The following is a 14122-nucleotide window of genomic DNA, read 5'->3' on the forward strand; positions in this document are numbered from 1 at the left end:
TCCTTTTAAAAATGATGTGAATCTTTGTGCGTCCACATTTGTAAAACCATATCCGATTTGTACGGTCATTGTCAGCTATGTTCCTCAGTGTAAGATGCCTGCTTCCTGAGACTCATGTCCATAAGACAGGGGCTGTTTTACATAAGTGCAGAGTGTAAGCAACATGTATGTGGAATGCAGGCTTGTTTGCACTGAGAAATACAGATGACCTACAGAGACCCATGTCTGTGGAAGACAGCTTGTTTCTGATATGGGGCGTAGCTCACAGACCTGTGCACCTGCAGGAGACATCACCCCTGTTTTCATCAGCTTGAGTCAAAACCGTACTACCCACACGTCTTCACATTAGGACCCCGTTGATGCAACATGGAGAGAATTTGTGGACTTAGAGTTGTTATTGATTTGGACCTATACTTCATGGAGTTTGGAGGAGTGAAAAGTAATCTTATTAAAGCTTACATGATTCTGAAGGAACTTGACAGGGTAGACAGTGGTTATTTCTCCTGGTTGGCAAATACCAAATGGAGTAGTTGAGATGATATCATCATATGTTTTAGGGGAAGCTAGATAAACACAAAGGAATAAAAGGGTCTAATTGTAAGCTTAGGTGAAGAGGAGGCAGCACATGGAGCTTGAACACCAGCATGGAGTTTTTGGGTTGAATGGTCAGTTTCTGTGCTGTACATTTTATGTATTTTTATCTAACTTTTGCAGCAATGAGGTATTCTTGGAACAACCTTCCGCCACTAGCATTTTCAGTGTGATGCAACAGAGCTGCCGAGGCCTATTAGTGGCAGCGAGATACTTTCAGATGTTCTCTCACCTTTTAAAGCCAGATCTTAGCAAGGAGCACAGTCTCAGGATAAGTGGCCAACCATTTAGGACTGATGAGGAAATACTTCACTTAATCTGTTGCGGGATTTTGTGATTATCTAGCCAGAGGATTGTGGATGTTCCATCGCTGAATGTTTTTAAGGCTGAGATAAATAGATTTTTGACGACTCAGGGAAGCAGGGAATGGCGAGTGGATGGCAAAGTGGAATTAAAGCCCAGGATTGAACAGTGCAGTAGGGTCAAGGGGCCGTGTGTGTCTACGCTATTTCATATGATTCACAGATTTTACCGATTATAAGAAATATAATCTTTATTAGTGTCACAAGTAGGCTTACATTAACACTGCAATGAAGTTATTGTGAAAAATCCCCTAGTCCCCACATTCCGGCGCCTGTTTGGGTAACACTGAGGGAGAATTCCGGAAATGTACAATTCGCCTTAACAAGCACATATTTTGGAAACCGAGTACGCGGAGGAAACCCCGCAGACACGGGGAGAATGTGCAGGCTCCACACAGACAGTGACCCAAGCCGGAATCCGAACCTGGGTCCCTGGCGCTGTGAAGCAACAGTGCTGAATCACTGTGCTTCCGTGCCACCCCATGATTAGTAATCCGCTTATACTGATTGCATCAGATTACAATCTGAGCTAATACTCTAGAACGACACTGCACCTGACCTGTTCTACTGTGCCTTAAATAGCCAACCTTATCTTTCTCCTTGGGCATAAATTTGGGGGAATGAATGTAAACAGATTATGGAACATAGGAATTAGGAGCAGAAGAAGGCAATTGAGCCCTTTGCGCCTGCTCCACCATTCAGATCATGGCTGACCTCTTCCCTTTAACCTGTTTTTTTTAATCATAAATATATCTATCATGGGCGGTGCAGTGGTTTGCACTACTGACTCACAGTACCGTGGACCCGGATTCGATCCTGGCCCTGGGTCTCTGTCCGCGTGGAGTTTGTACATACTCCCAGTGTCTGCCTGGGTCTCATCCCCACAGCCCAAAACTATGTTCTGGGTGGGTGGATTGACCATGCTAAATTGCCCCTTAATTGAGGAAAAAAGAAATGTATCTTATCACTGTTGAAACCATTCAATGACTCTGATTCCACTGCACTATGGGGCAACGAGTTCCACAAATTCACCATCCTCTGCGAGAAGTAGTTCCTCCTCATTTCAGTTCTAAATTACTGCCTCTCAAACCTATATCTGTGACCTCTTGTGCTCGGTCGACCTACAGGGGAGAATGTTTGGTCTACACTTAGTTTATCAATGCCTTTTAGTATTTTATATACCTCGATCATATCCCCTCATCCACCTAAACTCCACAAGTACAAGCCCAAGCTGTTTAATCTTTCCTCATATGTCAACCCTTTCGTCCCTGGAATCAATCTGGTGAACTTGCTCTGAATAGCCTCCAATGCCACCACATCCTTGGAGACCAAAACTGAACACAATACTCCAGATGTTGTCTCACCAACACCCTTGCAACAACACTTCTCCACTTTTATACTCCAGTCCTTTTGCAATAAAGGCTAACATTCCATTTGCCTTTTTAATTACATCCTGTACCTGCATATCGACTTTCTGTGAAGTAATTTAAGATTGAGTTGGGAGAGAACTGAAACTCTTAAGTATATCCATGAGATGTGTTGAGACGTAGGCTTTGTGGCTGTGAGAATATCTGAAAATGAATATTGTTTAAGCTCCATGCACTGCCGGCACCTCTTCTAAGCTTATAACTATAACCTTTTATTTCCTTCTCTCCCTTGTGTTTATCCTAGCTTCCCCATAATGTATCAATGATATTCAGCCTAGCTACTCCATAATGGTGTAGTTCGCACATTACTCGCCACTCTGGGTAAAGTTCATAGTCTCAGATATTCGCTATCTGGATTCCTTGGTGACTGTTTTTACATTTAGCTTTGGTCACGCCAAGCAAGTAGAAACATTTTTTATGTTTACCAGCCAAACCTCGTGATCTGAAAGATTTCAACAAGGTCACCCCTTGGCCGTAGAACATTAGTTAATGAGGCAACCACAACTTTGCTACCCCACCAACTACAAGGCACCAGTCACTAGTATGATGGAATAGCCTGTACTTGACTGGATGGGTGCAACTGCACCTAAAGCTCAGACCATCTAGAACAGAGGAACAGGAGTAGGCCATTCGCCCCTTGAATCACCATTCAATGAGATCATGACTAATCTGGACCTAACTCCATATACTTTGCCGTGGCCCATATCCCTTAGTATCACCCCTCAACCTTCTAAATTCGAGCAAAAACGGGTCTAATTTGAGTAATCTTGTTTCATAACTGAAACCCCTGTAATCCAGGTATCAGTTTTGTAAACATACATTGCACTCCCTCCAAGCCCAAAATATCCTTCCTAAGGTGTGATGCCCAGAGCTGCTCACAGTAGCTGGCAAGCAGGGTCTAAGCCAGGATTTTGTATAGCTGCAGCATAACCCGTGTCATTATATTCCAATCCTCTACATTTAAAAATAGCATTCCATTCGACTTTTTTTGATTATTTTCTACACTTGTTCCTGGCATTTTAAGGACCTTTGCACCTGAACCCCCAAGCCTTTATGGACATCCACTGCATCTAACCTCTTTCCATTTAGAAAGTACTCTGCCCTATCCTTTTTTGGTCCAAAATGGATGACCTGACCCATGCTTACATTAAGTTCCTCTGTCATAATTTTGCCCATTCACCGAGTCTATCAATGTCTCCTTGCAATGTTATGCTATCATCTAGGCTGTCTGCAATGCCACCTAACTTACAACCATCCAAGACATAATAATAGTGTGAATAATTAGCCCCAAAAACAATCCCTGTGTACAACCACTAAGTCACCATCTGCCAATTTAGTAAGCATCTATTATCCTCCCACTCTGTCGCCTGCACTACACCAGTTGATAATTTGCCCTCAAGTCTGTGGTGCTCCCACCTTATTTAACAGTCTCTTGTGTAGGGACTTTATCAGATGCCTTCTGGGAAGTTCACATAATAACATTTCATAAACATTCCCCTGGTCCACTACGGTTTATCACCCCAGTCAAAAAATTAAATAAGATTAGTCAGGACAGGGCCTTCTCTTCACGGATCCATGCTGGCTTTCCCTGATCTACCAAAAGTTTCAGGTTAAGTTACCCCATCGTTTGGACGCATCAGTTTCCCCCCACAGATGTTAGGCTACTGACTGGGTCTGTAATTCCCTGATTTCCTCTTTCACCCTTCTTAAAAAGTGGAGTGACATGTAATTTTCTAATCCAGAGGGACTACTGAATCTAGAGAATTTAGAAGTTTATAGTTGGGGGCATCTTACAGTGTGCTCTCCCATATTTCCTTTAACATCCTCTGGGTGAAAGATTGTCAGCTCCAGGGGATTTGTCACACTTTAGTTCCATTAATGTTCATAGGTTAGTGATGCTGTACTTCATTAACTGTATTATGTCCCTGTCGTCTATCGCTATTAATTTTTTTTGGCACTTCTGGCAAGTTATCCTCTTTTTCCTCTGTAAATTCTGAATTTTCAACCTGTTGTGCACATTTCCCCCATTATATATGACAATTATCTCCAATTTCAGCTTTTAGTGGGCCTAAATTGCTCTTCACCACCGTGCTTTCCCTTTATAACTATAAAATATCTTATTGATTTTAATGTTCCTTGCAACTTTCTTTTCATCCCTTTTAGTAGCTCCTGTAAGCTGCTTTGTGAACCCTTTGCTGGTCCTTGTAACCTATCTGTTCATCCGGATCTGTGCTTTGTCTTGCATTTCTGTAAAATTAATTTACAAAGCATTTGTTTAATTTGCTTACCATGCACAAGCAACAAAAGTTTTTACAGTGCCTGTCACACAAAATGTCCCAAATCAAGTTATTGCGTAACTGGAGCCAGGACAACACTGGTGAGACTTGAATGGGATTTTGGTGTAAGTACTTTTAATTCCTCTCTTGCCACGGGGGAGGTGCCAGTGGATTGGAGAACAGCTAATGTGGTCCCATTATTTAAAATGGTTGTAGAGACAAGCCAGGGAACTACAGTTCAGCGAGTCTCACGTCATTGGTTTGGAACTACTGTAGAAGGTTCTGAAGGAGAGAATTTATCCCCTCTTGAGAGGCAGACACTCGACCTCACTGTTAACCACCACCGACCAATCTTTGTGTATCCCGCAACTTACTGATCCTACCCCCCCATAGTCATCTACGTCACCTATATCAGGGATACTCAGGATGGCTTTGTCATGAGGGAGGTCATGCCTACAAATGATTGAATTTTGTGATCAATAACCAAGTGTATAGATGGGGGTATTACAGTTGATGGAGTTTACATGGATTCAGTAGGCCTTTGACAAGGTCTCACTTGGGATACCCGGTGATTTTGATAAGGTGGTTCATAATTGACTTAGTGGTAGGAGACCACAGGGATCCATGCTGGCTCCCCTATGTTTGTCATTTATATCAATGGCATAGATGGCAGGTCAATGAGGTGGTGAAAAAGGCATATGGAACATCGCCTTCATCATTTGAAGCATAGATTACAAAAGCAGGGAGGTCATGATAGAGCTGTATAGATTTTTGGTGAGGCTACAGCTGGAGTACTGTGAGCAATTCTGGTTGCCACATTAGAAGAAGATGTAATTGCACTGGAGGGGGTGTAGAGAAGATTCACCAGAATGTTGCCTGGTATGGAACATTTAAGTTATAAAGAGAGGTTGGATAAGTTTGGGTTGTTTTCTCTGGAGCAGAGAAGGCTTAGGGGTGACCTGATTGAGGTGAACAGGATTTTGAAGGGCACGGACAGGATAGATAGGGAGCAGCTGATCCCCTTAGTTGAAGGGTCAGTTACGAGTAGCCACAAGTTCAAAATGAGGGATGGGAAGTTTCGGGGGGATTTGAGGAAAAGCGTTTCTACCAGAAAGTTATGACTGTCTGGAATGCACTGCCTGGGAGGGTGGTAGAGGCGTGATGCCTCACATCATTTAAAAAGTACCTGGATAAGTACTTCGCATGTCTCAACGTTCAAGGCTAAGGGCCAAATGCTAGCACGTGGGATTAGGTAGGCAGGTCAGGGCCTTTCATGCATCGGTGCAGATTCCAATGGGCCGAAGGGCCTCTTCTGCACTGTAATATTCTGTGATTCTACGAAGGACACTAGAGACAGGGCTTTGGATGACCCAAGTTAAGGGAGGGTAGAATGTGGGAGGTCAGCCAGGGATTTATTGGAATAGTCGTGTCTAGAGGTACGACGGCATGGATGAAGGGGCTCAGCATCAGATGGCCTGAGGCAGTTTTGAAATCGAGCAAGGTTATGGAGCTGGGGATAGGTGGATGGTCCAAACATGTGGTCGAAAGCTCATTTTGCGGTCAGATATGAGGTCAGTCTGGTTCAGCTTTAAGACGCTTGCTCGTGAAAGGAATAGAATTGGTAGCTGAGTGCAAAGACAATGGATTCCTACTAGACAATATTTATATTCCTAATTGAAGGAAATTTCTGATATCCATTACTGAATGGTGGACAAGCCATCTGATAGTTTAGTAGCAGTGAAGGGGTTGAGAGAGGTGGTGGTTTGGTCAAGCACGGTGTCACCAGGCCGTTATTGCTGTATTTTCAGATGATGTTGTCGTGGGGCAATGTGCAGATGAAAAAGAGGAGGCAACAAACCTAGATCCTGGGGGGATTGGGTGGGGGGGAGGCAACCTGAGGTAATATAATAGAAGTGGGAAGAAAAGCCATTGCAATGATTTTCTGGTTATGGTTCCATGGACACGAATAGAACTAGTGGAGTCCCACCGAGCAGGACGGCAGTGTTGAAATGTTGGAGGAAGATGGTGTGGTAAATCATGTCAGAAGTTGCAGATTATCTGTTCTCTGACCATCACCTATGCAATATGATTTCAAGGTATACCATTTAAGCACAAGGGAAGAGGGTGCAAACATGGGAACACCAACACCTTCAATTTCCCTCCCAGGTCTCAAAATCTTGGCTTGAAAATATATCGCTGTTCCTTCATCTTCATGGTTCGAAATCCTGGAACTCATTACCTAACAGTTTTCGTGAGTATTGTCACCACATAGACTACAGCAGTTCAAAAAGGCACTCATCACCATGTCATGAATGTAGAAAATTGTTATATATATTTTATATTTGTTGCAGTAATGTTATTGAAAACCTTGGTTTAAGATGCATACAGCAGCATGTCTACTAAAGCTGTGATTAAGAGGTTGTAAAAGTGAGAATCGTTGATTGTAACAACTTACTTCCTTAGAATCCCTACAGTGCAGAAGGTGGCAATTCAGCCCATCGAGTTTGCACCACCCTCTGAAAGAGCACCTTACCCAGGCCCAATCTGTAACCCCACGTAACCTTTGAACACTTAACAGGCAATTTTAGCATGGCCACCTAACCTGCACACGTTTGGATTGTGGGAGGAAATCAGCGCACCCGGAGGAAACCCATGCAGACAATGGAAGATTGTGCAGGTTCCACACAGATAGTTACCCGAGGTCAGAATTGAACCTGGGTCCCTAGCGCTGTGTGGCTGCAGTGCGAACCACTGACACTGTGCCACCGTTTACAGATAGACGGCTCATGAAACATTGTTTTGATTTTGAAGAATTCTTGGGCTGTAGATAATTTGAAGGATGGTCCTTAGTCCTGGAAAAACAGGTCATGGGGCATCTTAGTAGCTGGAGACTGAAGAATACCTTATGATGTAATTAAGGGATGGAGCCAGGTCTGTATAGTTTGCAGTTTGCCATAGGAATTTAGTCTGACAAGACAGGTCTTCAGCTGGCTCCTAAGAGGTTCTCTCCAAGAGAAAAGCAAATAAACCTGATTTTAACTTTATTTATGAGTGGTCTTTGAACTATTGCTTTGCTTAATTGGGATATATATTGCTGAAGTTATAATTTTTTAAACTTTTATTTAAGAACTTTTAACTGTTAACTGTAAAACTCTTCATTTGTTGCTGATGTGATTAATTCTGTATTTAAATTGAAGTTTGTTTTAACAGTAAAGATACCTGTTGGTCAGTGTTATCACTCCTGTGGTGAAGTATCCTTTCCTCACAGTTTTACAAATTGCAATTTGTTGTGTTCTCATTCGGGATCCTAAATTCTTCACATATGGATCGGCATTAAATATCTGGTTTATGAGAAATGCCTCATCCTGAGAACTATTTTGTATAAATTAGTGCATTAAAGAATTTACTGTGTGAGAACATAGCTCCTGGGGGTCTAAATGGATAATGAATTGAAAATGGCATCAGCTAGGTATTATTAGCTTTAGTCTGGTGCCTGAAGCTGTTCCAAGGACAGTGCCGCTGTCTTTTATATATTGTGCCAGGGTGCTCCCTGCAGATGTACACAAGGTGCTCCCTGTTAGGCATTCCAGCCTTGGCACAAATATGGATCACAAATATATATTCCAGAAGTGAATGGCTGCTCTTAACATCCAGGTAGCGTTTGATCAAGTGGAGCATCAAGCAGTCGAGTAGTATTGAAGTCAACAGAACCGAAAGCCAAACTCACTGGCTGGAGTCATACCTAACACAAGTGGAAGATGGTTATGGTAGTTGGAGATCATCATCTTGGGACACCACTGCAAGAGTTCCTCAGCGTAGTGTGCTAGACCCCACTATCTTCAGCTGCTTCATCAATCACCTTCCTGCCATCATAAGGTCAGAAATGGATATATCACAGATGACGGCAGTGTGCATTTGCAACTCCTCAGATAATGAAGCAGTCTGTGCCCACATGCAGCAATGCCTAAGCAGCATTCAGGCTAGGGCTAAGTGGCAGGTAACATTTGTGCCAGGCAAGTGGCAGGCGACTACTATAAGAGATCTGACCCATGGCATCCAGTGGCATTTCCATCTTGGGGATAATCCCCACACAAGTACTGTGGCTACAAAGAGCAGCTCAGAGACTGGGTATTCTGTGCTCTGTGGCTCACTGACTCCTCAAAGTGTTTTCACCATCTCCAAGGCAGGGGCCAATGTCATTCCGATCACACACTGGGAACTCAACACAGAATAGTTACAGTACAGCAGGAGGTCATTTGACTCATCGTGACTGCATCTGCTCTCCAATGAGCAAGCAAGGAGAAAGTAGTCTGCTTTAATGGCACCCCAACTGCCACCGTAAAAATTCACAGCCTATCAGCACGGTGTGGCTGCAAGTATGCATCCCTGCGATGCACTGCAAAATTGCCAGACTTTTTTTCGATAACACCTTGCATGGAAACATCACCTCCAAGTTCCTCTCCCAGTCATAAAGCACCCCGATTTGGAAATAGTTTGCCATTCCTTCCTGGATGGAACAAAATCCTGGACTTCTCCCTCTGATGGAGTACCTTCACCACATGGACTGCAGTGGTTCAAGAAGGCAACCTCAGCAACAATTTTTCCTCCTGGCAGACTGTTTCACTTAACTGTTAGCTGTTGGGACCTGAGACCAGGGTCGTGAATTAACACCATATTGTGTTTCACTGATGCTGTGTCTATTTAAAATTGAAATTAAATGCAATAAGGTGCTAATCTATCAGATTGCGAAGTCTTGGGTGGGTGTATGGGAGAGCACCATAAGCACATTCCAGATCCGTCTTTGGCTCGTCACTTCCCAGTTAGATGGGATATGAAGGAGGGTCCAATTAAAACTTGCAACTGTTGCAGTGGCTCATATGCTAACATGGTCCTGCATAACCAAACCCTCCAAAGACAGCCTCTATTCTTACTGGACATCACTTGCAGCACTGCCAATGACTGTGAGTGAACTTGTGCGCCTACATTAAACTAACAAAGCTTATTTGATGGTAAGAATTTTTGGAGTAGCATGTGATCCCCTTGTGAGTGAAATAGATAAATTCTGTTCATATTTTGGAGCTGGGCAGGAGAATGAGAATATTAAAGCTGCGAGGGGTACTATTTCCCCCACTATTTGTGGAATGTTTTTTCAACTCCAAGCACTCGGATCAAAGTAACTATAGAGGAGAACGTTTAACTTGTTGTAGATGTGATGTAGAACTTGCCTGACTCAGCTGTGTTCAGTGATAGTAACACAGTAACTGTGCAGTTCGATTCAGGGCTGCAAATTTTGGAGGGGTTGGGGAGGTAATATTACAAAATATCAGAAGTGAGAGAATACTTGCACCGACCTGGTCAGTGACTGACTGCCCACAGGACTGGTCAGTCCTGTGGGCTTAGACGTCTAAATATATGAGGCAGCTATTGATCGACACTGTCTCAACTTGCAGAGTAATGCAGCGTGATTCTCGTGATGCTTCTTTTGCTGAGAATAGTGCGGCTGGAGCATTGAACACACTGTCCCACTTTGAACCTTCCTCTCCACATGACAGCCAGCCTTTCAATTACGAGCAGTTTTGTCCTGTGTGCATTGTGAGAATTGGGATGAGCTTAACCAAACTCTGAATAGGCTGCATCAGGTAATGGGAAGAATATGACATGGAGCATTTTTCAACATAAAATTTTAATGTCATAGTATAGGGAAGATGGATATAGTCTCTCACCTGTGTGCTCCATATATTATAAGGACAGTGAACCGGTTGGACAGATGGGACTCATTTTAATGGAGTTTATAAGTGTAAGGTGGCTTGATTGCAATATATAACGGTCTTGACGAGGTGGACGAAGAAAGAGTCCTTCCTCTTGTGAGGGAGTCGACAACTAACAGGCACTGTTTCAAAATTAGGGGTTATCCTTTTAAGGCAGAGGTGAGAAATGTTTTCTGAGGGGTGTGCAACTTTGGAACTCTGCATCAGAAGGCGGTGGAGGTGGGGACATTGAATATTTTTAAGGCACTGGGAGATAGATTTTTGTTAGGCAAGAGAATCCAAGGTTATTGGAGGTAGATGGGAATGTAGAATTTGAAGCACAAACAGATCTTGGTAAATGACGGAGAAGATTCGAGGGGTGAAATTGTGACTTCTGTTTTCTATGTTCGTATGTTAGAGATGTGCTCTCGACCCCCTTTTACTGACAAGACAAGCATATGGGTCAAAATAGGAAATAATTGCAACAATTAAATTGTGACGGGCAGGTTCATTATGTTTTGACCGAAGATGTGTTTGTTTTCCAGTGTGTCACATGATACATTGACTGTTCTGATGCTGCATCATTCTGCTTACATCACAAAGCAACTGTCTCCTTGTTTACCTGTTTCAAACAGAAAGAGTTCTTCTGGTGTATTTAACAGACTCTTTATTCTGTTGCCTAATGAAATAACACAGTGCCAAAAGTTTCCATATCACGTTAAACATGGGTGAACATCATGAATGAAGTGGTGCAGGAGTTCACTATGCCTGTGGCAACAGTCCCACGTGCCTAACTTATTCGAGAAAGGTAACCCTTTGATATAGGGCGATGCTTGAGATTTATAATTTCTATCTCATCGAGTTGTTGAGCTAAAACTTCGCCAGTTTGTTGATATATGTTGTGGCTGTGTGCCTGAATCTAATGCAGAGCGATTTAGTGATGTACCCATAATGGCTGCAGTGCTTTCAGCCTCTCCCTTTCATGGGGCAAGTTGTAGCAAGGAACCTTTCTTGTTGTTTCTAATTTAATATTTCCTGGTTTAGATTTGTTCATCGGAACATAACTTCACATTATCATTGATGCCCAACCACAAGTTACCATAATCATTGCTGGTGAATTGAATAAACTACCGTGTGGGTGAAAATTTGACAGCTAATACAGTGGGTGTTTAGTCACTCAGTATGTACTTGTTTTTCTGGCAATTTCTATCCTCCCTGCCCCTGCCTCGACTTGTTTAGTCTCACGGGACTCTCTTCTTTTTAAACCTCGACCCCATTCCACTGAAGATGATGACTCTCGTTGGATTCTGTCCCACAGGCCCTGGTAACTGACCCCGGCACTGATTCTGAAAGGTGAACATATTAAGAGAGTCTGATATAATGGGGGAGTTGAATTACCCAAATATAGTCTGGGATAGTGGTAGTGTAAAGGGCAGTGTTCCTAGATTGTCCACCAAGAAAGACCTGGTTTTTGGATATGGGGTAAGCCAGATAGGTCCGATTTGAGTGTGTAAATATTTAGGAGGCCATGATCATGATATAAGGTTGAGGATGATGGTAGAAAAGGGAAATGGGTAATGCAGAATCAGAATAATTAACTGAGGGAAGCAGACTTTATAGGGGCAAGAACGGAGCTTGGCCTGATAGACTGAAACCGAAGGTTGGTGGGGACAATTGTAGTGGAACAATGGACTACCTTCAAAAAATAAAGATTTTGGCCATAATCAAGGTGTATTCCCTCAAATGGGAAAGGTTCAGCAAACACATCCAGAGCTCCCTGGATGAACAAGGAGATAGAAACTAGATAAAGAAGAAAAAGTCTGCTTACGACAAGTGTCAGGTAGAAAATACAATTGAGAACCAGGCTGAATGCAGAGGTTCAGAAGAGTGATGAAAAAGCAAATGAGAGAAGTGAAGAGGGATTATGAAAAAAAAAACTGGAGCAAATATAAAGGGGAGTCTCTAAGTCTTTTAGGCACATCGACAATAAAAGGGTGGTAAAAGGAGGAGTCGAGCCGATTCAGGTCCGAGAGGATTTTACACATGGAGGCAGGGAGCATGGCTGAGGTGTACTTTGCTTATATCTTTACCATGGTGCCATGGGACCTTATAGAGGTTGTGGTGACAGAAGAATAAGCTCCGACACCAGGAGTATTCACAATTGATAATTGGAGAGTAATGGATAACTGAAAGTTGACGAGGCACAGCGACCAGGTGAGAGACACCAAGGATATTGAAGGAAGCGAGAGCGGTAATTGAAGGGGCACTGGCCCTAATCTTTCCATCTTCCCTCGACTTGGGAGGTGCCAGAGGACCGGAGAGTTGCAAACATTAATACCTAACAAATTCAAAGAAGGTTGTAAGGAAAGGCCAGTAATAACAAACCAGTCAGTTTAACTGCAAGTTTCTCCAGAAACACTTATTCAGGATAGAGTCTATTATATTTATATATTTTTTATTTTTAATAAATTTAGAATAAGGCGGCATGGTAGCACAATAGTTAGCACTGTAGCTTCACAGTGCTTGGGTCACTGTCTTTGCGGAGTCTGCACCTTCTCCCTGTGTCGGCGCAGGTTTTCTCTGGGCGCTCCGGTTTCCTCCCACAAGTCCCAAAAGATGTGCTGTTAGAACAAAGAACAAAGAAAATTACAGCACAGGAACAGGCCCGTTGGCCCTCCCAGCCTGCGCTGATCCAGATCCTTTATCTAAACCTGTCTCCTATTTTCCAAGGTCTACTTCCCTGTGTTCCCGCCCGTTCATATACCTGTCTAGATGCCTCTTAAATGATGCTATCGTGCCCGCCTCTACCACCTCCGCTGGTAAAGCGTTCTAGGCACCCACCACCCTCTGTGTAAAAAAACTTTCTACGCACATCTCCCTTAAACTTTTCCCCCTCTCACCTTGAAATCGTGACCCCTTGTAACTGACACCCCCACTCTTGGGAAAAGCTTGTTGCTATCCACCCTGTCCATACCTCTCATAATTTTGTAGACCTCAATCAAGTCCCCCCTCAAGCTCCGTCTTTACAATGAAAACAATACTAATCTACTCAACCTTTCTTCATAGCTAGCACCCTCCATACCAGGCAACATCCTGGTGAACCTCCTCTGCACCCTCTCCAAAGCATCCACATCTTTCTGGTAATGTGGCGACCAGAACTGCACGCAGTATTCCAAATGTGGCCTAACCAAAGTCCTATACAACTGTAACATGACCTGCCGACTCTTGTACTCAATACCCTGTCCGATGAAGGCAAGCATGCTGTATGCCTTCTTGACCACTCTTATCAACCTGCGTTGCCACCTTCAGGGTACAATGGACCTGAACTCCCAGATCTCTCTGTACATCAATTTTCCACAGGACCCTTCCATTGACCATATAGTCTGCTCTTGAATTTGATCTTCCAAAATCATCACCGTGCAGTTGCCTGGATTGAACTAAATCTGCCATTTCTCTGCCCAAATCTCCAATCTATCTATATTTTGTTGTATTCTCTGACAGTCCTCCTCTCTATCTGCAACTCCACCAATAAAGCATCATCTGCGAACTTGCTAATCAGACCACCTATACCTTCCTCCAGGTCATTTATGTAGATCACAAACAACAGTGGTCCCAGCACGGATCCCTGTGGAACATCACTAGTCACCTTTCTCCATTTTGAGACACTCCCTTCCACCACTACTCTCTGTCTCCTGTTACCCAGCCAGTTCTTTATCCAT

At 43.3% G+C, this 14122-nt stretch overlaps 1 protein-coding gene across 3 annotated transcripts in view; it reads left to right on the forward strand.

The window, feature by feature from the left end:
- larp1 (La ribonucleoprotein 1, translational regulator) overlaps positions 1 to 14122 on the forward strand; it is a 206535-nt gene that overhangs the window by 54061 nt on the left and 138352 nt on the right. The window contains exon 1 of one of the 3 annotated variants that reach the window (XM_038796165.1): positions 11069 to 11211. The exons of 1 other annotated variant lie outside the window; for it this stretch is intronic. In XM_038796165.1, coding sequence (XP_038652093.1) covers positions 11145 to 11211 — 67 coding nt within the window. In that variant the 5' untranslated portion in view covers positions 11069 to 11144. Of the gene's footprint in view, positions 1 to 11068; positions 11212 to 14122 lie in introns of those variants that run through there. One more of the 3 variants, XM_038796168.1, reaches the window with a different exon arrangement.

This window comes from Scyliorhinus canicula, chromosome 4, assembly GCF_902713615.1.
Source record: "Scyliorhinus canicula chromosome 4, sScyCan1.1, whole genome shotgun sequence".
NCBI lineage: Eukaryota > Metazoa > Chordata > Chondrichthyes > Carcharhiniformes > Scyliorhinidae > Scyliorhinus > Scyliorhinus canicula.